Source organism: Aspergillus nidulans, chromosome III, assembly GCF_000011425.1.
Source record: "Aspergillus nidulans FGSC A4 chromosome III".
NCBI classification, from domain to species: domain Eukaryota; kingdom Fungi; phylum Ascomycota; class Eurotiomycetes; order Eurotiales; family Aspergillaceae; genus Aspergillus; species Aspergillus nidulans.
The window spans coordinates 2,287,262-2,299,614 of NC_066259.1; the positions used below are offsets into that span (position 1 = coordinate 2,287,262).

Here is a 12,353-nt window from a genome sequence, read left to right on the forward strand (position 1 = left end):
CCGTGCCGCACAGCCCCACCATTATCGCAGTAAATGATTGGCTGTAATGCCCCCGTGGGCATATTGCCCAGCTGTAGGCTGACCGCACGCATTCTATGGTTTGGACGATATCGTTGCAATGGCCCAATAGAGACTCATGCAGCCTAAAGGGTTGGCATGTGCCCAGACATAAATACTCCGATACTACCCGTCAAGCCGCAGACACTCTTCGGCCTTAAGGTGCAGATACAGCACGAGATATCTCAGCTCCTACATCTACAGGCTCAAAAAGAAGGGTTACAGTCACAATTGCAGTCAAAATATGGACTCGAAAGGCCCTACCAACATCCCACATTTCTGCCACGCTTGTCAGCGAACCTTTGTCGACGCAAACGCGTTACGCATGCATCGTCGCTCCTCCAAAGCACATACTACCGAACGTCCAGTTTCACCAACAAAACCAATCCCAGGAACCAGGCTTATGCCGGTATAGTTTATATTAACATCAACATTAAGTACTGTCAAGAAAGTCAGGTCCATTAGCCCCACGGATCGCAACGGTCCCAACACGGAGTCAAGCTCCAAACCCCAGTGCAAGCTCTGTAACAGGGCTTTCAAAGACGAGAATGCACTGAGTGACCACGAGCGCTCGCAGAGCCATAAAGACAAGTACAAAGCAAGCCATGCAGTTTTGATAGCAGGCGCAGGCAGTAAAAATCCAGAGTCAACAAACGAGACAGTCCAGAAGAAGCCGCGGTCGAGAGGTAAGAAAAAGAGCTCGAGATCTACCGTCGTCTCTGCTGCAGAAGCAGTGAATAAACGGGAAAAACCTGCGTTCACGTCTATGCCGACCTCTTCGTCTACTGCGATGGTTAGTCTGTCGACAACAATGGCTGCGCCTTCTGCCCAGCCTGGAGACGGGGAGCGTAAAGACGAGTTAGCTCTTCATACTATTGTTCTGCCTCAATCTAAAGTTCCAGTCCCAGTTCCAGTCCCACTGAGCAAATCAGAAAGCCTCGTTCAACATAACTGGAAGGAATCATGGTCAGGCTCATGGACATCTATTCCGCTCGCCGAACGCGAGAGCATGCTCCGTTTGCTCGAAACAAAATGCCACTCAAGGAAATCTCTCGCCAAAGAGCACTACTGGATGCGAGTTCCAACTCAAGCGGAGATCGAGATGACGAGAAAATGCGATAACTGTGGGGGTAAATTTTTGCTCTTCCAAAACAATTTAGGATTCTATCTAACCATTATTATCCCAGTCACGAAAGGGCAAACAGATGCCACAGGTTCTTCGAGCGCGAGTTCAAAATGCCGGTTTCACCCAACTAAAAAGGGTTTCCTGGTAAGTATCGCTAGTGATTCCATTCACACACTCTCCCCTCTTCTCCCTCTAGCCTTGTTTAACGTATTCTAGAGTGAGGTTCGCGGGCGAGGACACGGAGCCCGGAAAGCCCGGTGCATCAACTGCCAGCACTACGGGATGAGCAACGGCTGTATAGAACTTCTAACCCACGACTTCAAACAAGCAGACATCAAGTTCGCACAGTCAAGGCCAAGCCCGGCGAAGAATGCCAATGCTCGGCAAGCCGTCGTGCTGGACTGCGAGATGGTCGGCGTTGTTGGTCCTAACAACAGCGAGGTCAGCGAGGTGGTTCGCCTTGCTGCGGTGGACTTTCTGAGCGGGGAGGTTCTGGTTAATACCTTCGTTGAGCCGGCTGCTGATCAGCGCGTTATCAACTGGCGGACCCGGGTGAGCGGTGTGAACAAGTCTCTTCTGAGCGAGATGAAGAAACAAGGGCAGACAGTGCAAGGTTGGGAAGCTGCGCGGGATCTTCTGTGGATGTTTGTCGATAAGCAGACTATACTGATAGGGCATAGTCTTCATAATGACCTGGCAGTGCTGGGAATGGTGCATCAGCGGATCGTGGATTCGGCGATCTTGACAAGGGATGCGGTTGCTGGTGCGAAGGAGGACTGCGCCAGGGTCAGGAAGCTTGCTAAAACGTTCTTTGAATTGGACATACAGACAGGAAAGGGACATGATTGTCTGGAGGATACATTTGCCGCGAGGGAGGTCGTGCTTTGGTGCCTGGGTAATCCAGAGAAGCTGCGGGAGTGGGCAGCGGGTGAGAGGGAGGTTATGGCGTTGAAGAAGGGACGAAAGTAGCTTGCTTTAATGCTAGAAGTGGTGGCTCATGGTCTAGAAGGCGGCAGTCTTACCCTTGTCAGACAGATCGGATCTTTAAGGATCTTATTTCATGCGGTAAAAGCTTCTTTGTGGTTCTGCTAGTGTGAGTTGCCATCACCAGTGGTCAGGAGAGGGTCGAACATAGTAAGGATTTTGTAATTTGGAGCGGAGTTCATGTCAACAGCGACATCGCCATTTCACTGGAGATTGAGTATGTAAAGATCTTAACTTTTCTTTTGCTTCTCTAACTGGGTCTGAGTGTCCAGGTGAAATAGAGCTTTATAGCCGTTGTGGGCTCGGGACTCTCAACCGACGAAATTGCGCTGAGAGATTGGCGAACCACTTGGCCTGGATGGTCCTGGAGTCTACAGCCCAAACGTTGTGTCAGATCGGCTGGAAGGAAAGTCAAGGTGCACACTCATCTAGATAGTCTTGCCCATCTTCCTCACTCGAGCCATCTTTGACCTGTTTAGGGTGCACATCGTATCGCACACTTTCGCTCTTTAGGCCATGTCAAGTGAGGCAGTTCTCGCTCTGAACATGAAGGGCTACGCCTGGCCGTCTTGCCGGTTGATTTGCCGAGCCGGTTGACGCTGGCTTCAGGGTTCTTGGTCTGGCTCAGTGTTATTAAGAAGCTACTAGAGCAATGTTAGCTCTTTTCCCGCTCTGAACGAGCCACAAACTCCCAACTATCCGTCAACACCAACCCCCTGGCAATCTCACTTTCACCCGTTGTCTCCTCCCTTCTCCCTGCTGCGTTGAATCCGCTCAGACTGTCCTCCAGGCGCTCCGAAACCTGGCCGACTCTGACCGAATCGAGGCATTTCTGCCATCTCAGATTGAAGATGCTTTTGCATCCACGTTCCTGCTGGACATCATTGGCGTCATTGCGTCAATTCTCGCTCCCGATGGAACCTGGCTTGAGAATGCTGATTCGTATGATGTACTCTCCAGGAAGGTGAACCTTGCAGCGCCGTTAGGGAAAGTTGAATTGGAGTGTTTGTGGAGGGCTGTGAGGCCTCTTACACTTGATAATGCGAATTGGGACTCTTTTGTTGGAGAGAGAAGGTGGTAGCGAGAGCCTTGATATGGCAATTGCCGGGACTGTTGCGGGGAGTAGCAGGCTGAAAAGTGTGACGCCTGGCCCAGACTAAGAGCTCGACTGTGATATATTCACTATCGCGCGACGGTTGGACTCGAGCCGCAGGCATTGTTTGACCTAGCGGATCAGTTGGACGTTCAAAGGGTAATGAATATGCAGTATGTTGCAGGATTCCCGCCATGATTCTCGGTGCTGGGCTTGTGAGAGGATGTAGAGCCGTTGTAGATAGGTATGATGCATTTGGTGCTGTCAGCCTTCAGTGATCCTTAGAGGGGTGCATTCGACATTGTGAAGAGACGTACAATGAAAATGCTGTACTCAGTCATTCTGGGCTGATTGGGCTCGATAATGCAACTACACACCCAGGCCAATGAGGTGAAATCGGAAGAGAGTCAGAAGCTATTCTGACATTGATATGACCAGTCTATTCTTTCTAACCCAGGGACTTGCCTACAGGAGAGATTCTAATTAATCAAACCACTGCCGCCATCCCAATATGGCTCCTCCAACTCCCTACAGTACAGGAGTTTTCTCCACCTCCTCTGCCCACCTTGTCCGCGGCCTCCCGAATGTAGATGTGATCCTTCCATATAAAATATCACCCAGCTGCGCAATGGGCCTCAGATTCTCCAGCTCAATGTGGCTGAGGTCTTCATTTGCAACGCCCTTCTTGACTAGAATCTTGTCGCCTTGATCAGCACCACTCCACTCCCATTCATTCCCTCCTGGCGGGCTACGAATTGTTTGATATCGATAACTTCTTCTATCGAGAAGACAGACTCTCTCACTCGAACCGGACGTACAGTCAAGCTGGAGCCTTTGTTAGACCAGAGATCTCCCATTCCGATATACCATACAGCGCATCGAGGGAGATCGCATTCACAGCCTCAATCATATTCTCAGAGACGTTGTTAATCACACATCTCCTGTCTCTTTGAGATTCCGAAACGTATCTTTCTCCCGCCCAGGTCGGCCCGAGAAGCCCAGAATTAGCATGGGCGGATCATGGTCGACTAGCTGGAAGTAGCTGAATGGAGCCAGATTCTCGACAACCTCCCAATATTTCGCTAATGACGCGGAAACAGTGCTGACAAACTCGATTGGCCGCGGTGTGATAGCTGAGATGAGAAAACGGTAGTTGCTGACTGTCTCCCTGGTTGAGGCGTAGGGATCAATTTCGGTATGGAAGTTGAACCGGCTTACTCCGTCCAGGACGCCCTGTCCATACTCCCAGTCTGGAAACGGGGATTCTGTGACTTCAATGGGGCGAGTTGCAGTGCTTGAAGGGTGCCTGGGTGGATTCTATCATTTTAAAGTTGCCGACGTCTTGGATAATCTTATAGCTTTTTACTTTATCCACTGCTATAGAAGAGCTCATTCTGATACTAGCATCTGGCAATGACCTTAGTTTGCCGGGAATAGGGATCTGGTGGCTGCTAGTTTCTGTTCGATCAGTTTGGGAGCTTACTGGGTAATCAGCCACAGGCTCGGTCTTTTAAGACCGTCAACAGTACAGGGCATGAGGAGGAGAATATATGATGAGAGTCACGGTTCGAGATCGGGGTTCTGCATATTCTTCTCTAACGCAGCTGGTTCTGACAAATCCATATCAAGATCTCGGTTAGGGGGGCCGACATTTGCGGCCCTAACTTGATGTCATGGTGAACCGACTGTGCTTAACTGCCGAGGTCGCCCCCCGCATACACCGCAGCACTCCATTTGAGACTTGACCGATCGCTTACTACGCTATCATCTTGGTCTTTCCACCTGTACCGGTCTCGCCACTGCCTGCGCCTTCCTCGCCGCACATCCTCGCATCGCGCCTAAACCCGTACACAGTACGCGACTACTACAGGTCTTGTGCGGCATAATGACCCAGTAAATCAGCACAAAAGACCAATTACATTCCACTTCTTGACTGAAGTATTGATACCGACAAGGCCTATGACACGAGAGTTCCATTATTTCTGTTTCCTTTGTTTCCGATGGGAGTACAGCTACGTTAAATTGGTAGCGTTGCCCACAACACTATGCCGAGCATCAAGCTTATACTGTCCGGGTACCAGTGGGACTAGGGCTAGTATGACGGATGAGCCCTGAGCCATGATGAGTCCGCAGTGAGCGCAATCCAACCCCTGATACTTAATAAACTGACGGACCCTGGCCGAGCGTCTGTGAAGAGAAGGCAGCTAGAAGATCAGGAAATCGAGGCTATAGCTAAAGAGCAGGATTTGACTTGAGTTAGATTTCAATTGCCTTGGCTATATTCCCTGTTCAACTACGCGATGCCACAGACCTACACTCGAGAAGCCTAATCTTTTGAAAATAAACGAAATAGTAGTTCCGCTCAAGTACAGGTTACTATTCTATGGTACAGTTGGTGAGGCAGTGAGATCTTCATCTGCTCGTCTTACTTTACAAAGATATACAAGACAACGCTGACGACTCTTTTATGGTTCTTGCTAATGTTGTAAAGAAGGTAATGGCAAATTTAGTCCGATAATTAGCGGAATGTTGGTGAACATTTCAGGGGTCTCATTTGATGGTCACAGCAACCTACTCGCTTAGAGGTATGCGATGTCTTTCCTTTAGTTTATGAGTTTCAGGTTAAATCTAGTGGCTCTGCCGCCCTCCTCCAGATCAGTATGCCCTAGAGTTATAGAGCTCGGAAGACCGTCCGAAAACAGATAAGAGATTAGTCATGCGGGGTTCAGATTGACTCATTAGCTCCTATGAGACACCAAGTTGGTAATATCTCTATTTATTCACATCCGTAAGATTAACGATTGGTGTTATTTGGATATCTTGGGTCCTCGAATACGCCAGTCTCTTCATCATGGCCTCCAGCTCTGACCTAACCCTAGCCTTTATCGGCTGCGGTACATTCCTCTACTTTTCTCCTCACCCGCCCAGTAACTATGCAGCAACTAACGTCTACGAACAGGCAATATGGGCTCCGCAATCCTCAGTGGTATTCTTGACGCCTCTAAAGTCGTATCAAGTCCATTTTCGCGCATATTAGCCTGCACAAAAACCCAGTCCTCTGCCGAAAAACTGGACGCCCGGTTCAGAGACCACGGCTCCCCACTAACTGCTAGCTTTTTTGCAGACAAGAACACTGCCGCTGCGGAAGAGGCAGACGTCATCATTTTGGGATGCAAGCCGTACCTCGTCGATGCAATGTTAGCAGAGGAGGAGCTTGCGGATGCACTAGCTGGAAAGTTAGTGATCAGTATTATTGCAGGCAAGACGATCGATGTTCTGTCTGAGGGGATAAGCCAGAACCAGACAGAAAATTCCCCGTCTAAAAAGGCTGTTATCGTCCGCGCAATTCCAAATGTTGCTGCTAGCGTGCGCGAATCCATGACGGTGATCGAACTGCCTACTCCATCTCCATCCAACGACCAAAAAGACCTCATCACCTGGATCTTCTCACAGATTGGACAAACTTCATTTCTTAGCTCTGACCTTTTCGACTGCGGTACTATGCTCATGGCCTCGATCGCGACGGTCTCTGTTGCCGTCGACGGGATCTTAGACGGGTGTGTGGCGGAGGGGATGAAGAGAGCGGACGCGTCCGAGATGACGGCGCAGTGTCTCTTGGGTCTGGCAAAGCTCTTAAGAGAAGGATACCATCCGGCTGTACTAAGGGAGAGTATTTCGTCGCCGCGGGGCTGTACAATTCAGGGACTTTTGGCTGTGGAGAGGGGTGGTGTGAGGAGTGCGTTTGCAGAGAGCGTGATAGCAGGGACCGGACATCTAAAGAGATTACAGGGGAGGGAGTAGTTCCCCGCTGTGGGAGTGGAGTTGAAAATAGAGCATGGATATGACTGAGTCGAGATATGGCGCAGAGAAAACGTAGGCGAATATTGATCCACAAGGCGCTGCAGCCCCCTTACGTGCCTTCCTGGTTGGCGGCGCATGATAGAGAGTACTGGCCCGGACAATCCATTCCTGCTCAGTGACACCCCAAGCTCTATAACAACTACAAGGGTATAATGCTACTGAACTATAGCGGGGACTGTGCAAGAACCAAGGGCACGCCATAAAATGCTGGATTTGGGGATAGGCAAAACAAGAGGGTTTACAGTCCGAGGCGGGCGTATCAAAAAGAGAGGGGCCGTGATTGATCCGTCATGACTTTCCCTCTGTCTTTTTCCATGGATGCTCCAAGGAGAGGGGGCCGAGCGAATACATCTAGACATACCTGTCCCGGAGTCGATTAGTCGTTGACGTTGACGTATATCTGTTTAAAAAACGTCGATTCTCAAGGGCCATCCGTAATCCATTCAAATGACATACCCTGCCGGAGCGTAATCAACACCTTTCTCTAACTCTCTCTCTCTGCGTCTCATGTTTCTTGTAACCCTTTGATCTCTCGGCGTACAATTTCGCTCACTCTTCCGATAAGAGAAGTCTCTTCGCCCCAATAAGTCGGGTGGACAGGCAGCACGGGCGTGAGAGCCGGCAACAAGGCTGGCTGAGACTTCTAAACATTTTAGAGCGCAAATTTGCGTAGACGTGCACTAGTAGTCTTATGGCGCAGCGTTTGTTGCTGGAAAAGGGGACGAGTAGACAATGTCAGGTGACGGCTGTTGCCCTATGTTGTCGGCTCAGACAGCAACCATACTTCACGGAAACCCTGATTCTTGCCCTGGGTATAATGCATCTAATGCCTACGATCATAATTGAGATTTTGTCGATGTCACTATTTCGTCTACATTTTCCTGTATCCGACAAGAGACCTGTCCTCGTCTACGCTGCTATCAAGAAGCTTGGTGCCGGCGTTACGATTCCGCCGGCCCAATGGGTCTCATGCATAAGTCCCACGGCTTGTACCCTTCTTCCCCTCCGGCTATCTACCCGACCCTGCTGCATCTTGTGATCCTATTACTCTCGGAGCAGAGCACCACATAACGCTGATAAATGGCCTGACTTATCTGATCTCGTGCTCAAATACAGAGCGAGTTTTTGCGGATGCTCCTCTGTGGTAACTGTACCTGTAACTCTTTTTTATCTCCCTTGGGGCATATGGACAGATGCTGGCTGGCTCTGTTTGAAGTGTGGAGGCTGGAGCTGCGTGGCATGAAATGAGCTTAAGATACAGTCTGAACGGAGAATTGGAGACAGACGTTTGCGTTAGGGTTGCACCAAGAAGTAGAGAGGCGCAGGCCTGAGCCTGGTGAGGAAGGTTAGGGGTTACTTATGGGAGTGATGCTAGATTCCTACTTTGAAGGCGGAAAGAGTCGTTCATGTACGCCTCAAGGAATATTGGAGTTGCTCTAAAGAGCTATATAGCCTGTGCACTAAATAAATGCGATCGTGATAAGACTACAGAGACCTAGGGTTGTTTCTTAGATGATCGATTGATACACATCAAGTCATGATAAATTCGTACTCTGACTACTAACCGACTGGGTTCTGCCTAACACCCGTGATGGCAACCATAACTAGCTAACCGGCCAGCGTACCAGTACGGACAATCCCATCGACCTAAGCCAGCAGGTAAACAAACAGGCCCAAAGACAGGTAAGAACGGGAAGAGGTCCGAATCCAACTCCACTGCGCCGAAGCGCATCAGTCCCGTCTTGAGCAAATCCAGCCCGTCTACACACCAAGACCACCCACTATACCGCCTAAACCGCCAACAAGCGGCAGATTTTCGAGCATGCTCTGCTTCTTGGGTGCCGCGGGTGCACTGGCTGAGGGAGACGGTGACGCAGCAGGCGTAGAGCCCTGCTCCTGCTTGTTTTCCACATGCTCGCCCTCTCCGGCACTGGGTTTTCCGGCAGTAAATGATGGGCCCGCGGACGAAGGTGTTGCCGCAGCAGAGACCGAAGGGGACGCAGCGGCATGTTCCTTTTCAGCCCCGGTTGGTGCCGAATGCTGATTGCCCTTCGTCTCAGCACCGGACGCAGGCTTTCCGTCGGCACCGGGGAACGTCGCGACCGTGTTGGGGGTCATGTTAATGGGCATATTGTTGCCATAATCCGGGACGTTGGTGTTAGCGTTTCCTCTAGCCTTGGCTTCATCCTTGTCATCTTCTTCGACACTGTACAAGTCCATCATCTGGGCGGCGGACTTGCAAAATTAGAAAGTGTTCACGGCTGAAGGGGAACGATGAGCTTACCTTGAGTGAACCGTACGCGATCTTGGATGCCACGTCTGCAGAGGGAGAGTCGCCATCATCGCGCTTGAGCTTGAGGGGTGTTGGAGCCGCGACGGCGACGAGGGCGAGGGGTAGGGCGACGGCGAGGGAGAGCTTCATGGCGATGGGTGTGTTTTGGTAGTTGGGAGAAAGAGGATACGCTTGATAGATTGCTGGCTGATGAGGTGGGAGCAGTACAGAACAGAAGGCCTAGACAGCGCATCGGTGATTTATACCTGTCAACAAGCAAGCAAGCTTCGACCGCTATGGATGGACATTCCTGCCACGTACGCTCTGCTCGCGGTGCCTCGCCCGGGAATTTGATCCATCAGCGAACAGTAGGTATCCAGGGTCCTGCTCCTGTCCCTGGGTGCCTGGTTGGTGGCTGGAGAGTCAGGAGATGGCGGACAGGTGGCTACACGCCCATGCAAGGGATACGACAAGCCTACGCGGAGACCTTGAAGCTCAGGCACAAAGTAACATTCCAAGAAAGTAGGTAATTGCGCAACTACACTACATACCTAGAGCCTATCGCTAGACTTTTGACTGCAAGAATGTAGCTCCTTCTGATTGACACGAACCGCGCCACTCAATTTTGACAGCGGCCGCAACACGAGGGAGGGGTGGAGAGAAGAACAAGTTCAACTTCCGCTTACTATCGGCACGACATTTGACCTCGACTATCATGGGTTTGATGGACAAGACTTCGAAGGTGCCATTCGCTGCGGAAGTATTACCAGCTGGAAGTTAATATATAGCTGTTGTGGGTTAGTCGAAAGAACGAGGCGATCGTGAGGCGAACGGCAGGGCAGGACAAGGAAACATCAATCCCTTTCACTCCCTGCGGTCTGAAACTGAGTAGTCATTCCATGACCTTGATAGTGATTCGAATACGAACTTCACACAGGAAGACAAGTATAGTGGCATGTAAATCATGGCTGAATTTGCGGTTGTGTGTGCTCAAAAGCGAACCTAACAACCTCGCGTGGGTGGCAGGCGTCAGGATTAGAATGGGCAGCTCACTCTCGGTCCCTTTCTATAATTTGTCAACAGAATAGAGCTGTCCATCAACAAGGGTATGTTGGAGACCTGAATATGTATGTGAGAAAAGAGGGAAAAGAATTTGTCGCCGGAATTTTGTTGTGGCAGGTCGATTAGTCATCACTCTTGCTACTCGGTCGAATCTTTACCCGAGCCGAGAGCTATGAAATAGGTCTCCAAGTTCTCCGCAACTGCTACTGGACGCACCTCGAGAGTCTTAACGATCGCTGAATTGTACAGTCATAAGGTATATACATTAATATTCAACATAATCGAACTAAAAACGAGCAATGACCTTCTCCTGAGTATCCGCCAACGCCCACGCGTCCGACGCCGTCTTGCTGAGGACCTTCTTGGCCTGCTCAGCTGTGAAGCCCTTGGCCTCGACCGCAGGGTTGTAACCGAGACCATTGATCTTCGCGACATCCGCCGAAGATACCGGCTTGGCGACCTTACCATCAGCACGCTTGTACACCGTGACAACGACGGCACCGCCCAGTCCCAGATTGTGCTGCAGGGCGGCGTCGGTTCCCTCGACCAAGCGGTTGTTGGCCCAGCCACGCAAGTGCCAGACCAGTTCTGTACACTGTGCCAGACCGGTGGCGCCGAGCGGGTGGCCTTTGGAGATGAGACCGCCGGATGGGTTGATAACCATCTTGCCGCCGTATGTGATGTCACCCTTGGCGACCATCTCGTGAGCCTTCCCTGGTTCCGAGAGCTCGAGCGCGTCGATTGTGATCATCTCGTTGGCAGAGAAACAGTCATGCAGCTCGCACACCTTGATGTTCTTGATGTTGACACCGGCCTCGGCGACGGCAGCACGGCAGGCGGCGCGGGACATGCCGAATCCCATAAGGTCGATCGAGCTTCTGTTGTACAACGTGGTGTTGTCAGTGGCGAGCTGCTGACCGGCAATCAGGATAGCCTGGTCCTTGAGGTGAGGGCGGGCATCCAGGAAAGCCTGCGAGACGATGATGGCGGCAGCGGCTCCGTCAGAGGTGGGGCAGCACTGCAGCTTGGTAAGAGGCTCATGGATCATCGGAGCCTTCATAACCTGCTCAAGCGTGTATTCGTCCTGGAACTGGGAGTATGGGTTGCGCTTCGAGTGCTCGTGGTTGATGCGGGCAATCTCCGCAAAGTGCTCGGCTTTGGCGCCGTACCTAACCAGTCAGTTTCTCTGTCAGAAACTATGGGCTAGAAGCTGCTTACTTCTCCATGTATTCACGACCAGCGTTACCGAACATCTGCGCAGCACCAGGTGCGTTGGTTACACCGCGAGTCTCGGCCATCATCATACCGAAAAGACCAGTGGGGTTGGCCCGGTCGTTGTATACCGACTGCAGCGATCCCGGGCTCATTTTTTCGAAACCAACGACCATAACACAGTCGGCGGCGCCGTGAGACACGAGGGTGCGGGCCATAGCGAGACCTGTCGACCCAGTCGAGCAGTTGTTGTTTACATTGTAGATCGGGATCTGGGTGAGGCCAAACTGGTAGAAGACACGCTGCCCGCAGGTGCTGTCACCGTAGACGTAGCAGGCAACGCCCTGCTCGACATCGTCGTAGTTGATGTGAGCGTCCAACAGAGCCTTGACACCGGCCTCGAAACCAAGCTCGTTGTAGTCGACCTTGCCTCGAGGCTTGATGAACTTGGTCATGCCCACGCCGAGGACGTAGGCGGGAGAAGCTGCTTTTTTGCCCATACTGACGGTTGACGATAAATTATGGATTGATCAAACGCTACGATCAGCTCCAAAGAGAGGAGAAGGCCAGCTTTATGTATAGTTCAACAGGACATGTGGATGATACGGTAGTGGCTTTGTTGCGGAGACCAAGTTTGCGGGGATGCCGTGGCCGTGGCCGTGGCCGAGGTCCCGAGGATATAGCGG

At 51.3% G+C, this 12,353-nt stretch overlaps 5 protein-coding genes across 5 annotated transcripts, besides 1 other annotated feature; 2 read left to right on the forward strand and 3 right to left on the reverse strand.

The window, feature by feature from the left end:
- Nucleotides 1-12,353: part of a sequence feature (contig 1.75 1..213493(-1)) that runs on past both edges of the window.
- Nucleotides 302-2,152, forward strand: ANIA_04357 (putative RNA exonuclease; the record flags this gene model as incomplete). Its single annotated transcript, XM_656869.1, has 4 exons — nt 302-466; nt 506-1,187; nt 1,245-1,327; nt 1,400-2,152. 4 exons carry the CDS (start codon nt 302-304, stop codon nt 2,150-2,152), a joined length of 1,683 nt encoding a protein of 560 aa, XP_661961.1.
- Nucleotides 4,191-5,380, reverse strand: ANIA_04356 (uncharacterized protein; the record flags this gene model as incomplete). Its single annotated transcript, XM_656868.1, has 4 exons — nt 4,191-4,577; nt 4,627-4,711; nt 5,018-5,098; nt 5,277-5,380. 4 exons carry the CDS (start codon nt 5,378-5,380, stop codon nt 4,191-4,193), a joined length of 657 nt encoding a protein of 218 aa, XP_661960.1.
- On the forward strand, nt 6,112-7,415 carry ANIA_04355 (pyrroline-5-carboxylate reductase; the record flags this gene model as incomplete). Its single annotated transcript, XM_656867.1, has 3 exons — nt 6,112-6,154; nt 6,220-6,996; nt 7,291-7,415. The coding sequence occupies 3 exons, from the start codon at nt 6,112-6,114 to the stop codon at nt 7,413-7,415; spliced, it is 945 nt and encodes a 314-aa protein (XP_661959.1).
- On the reverse strand, nt 8,645-9,543 carry ANIA_04354 (uncharacterized protein; the record flags this gene model as incomplete). Its single annotated transcript, XM_050611754.1, has 3 exons — nt 8,645-8,832; nt 8,891-9,356; nt 9,406-9,543. 3 exons carry the CDS (start codon nt 9,541-9,543, stop codon nt 8,726-8,728), a joined length of 711 nt encoding a protein of 236 aa, XP_050467742.1. The 3' UTR covers nt 8,645-8,725.
- ANIA_04353 (putative sterol carrier protein) lies at nt 10,742-12,178 on the reverse strand (the record flags this gene model as incomplete). The annotated part of the gene is made up of 2 exons (XM_656865.2): nt 11,674-12,178; nt 10,742-11,624 (listed from the first exon to the last, which is right to left on the reverse strand). The coding sequence occupies exons 1-2, from the start codon at nt 12,165-12,167 to the stop codon at nt 10,742-10,744; spliced, it is 1,377 nt and encodes a 458-aa protein (XP_661957.1). The 5' UTR covers nt 12,168-12,178.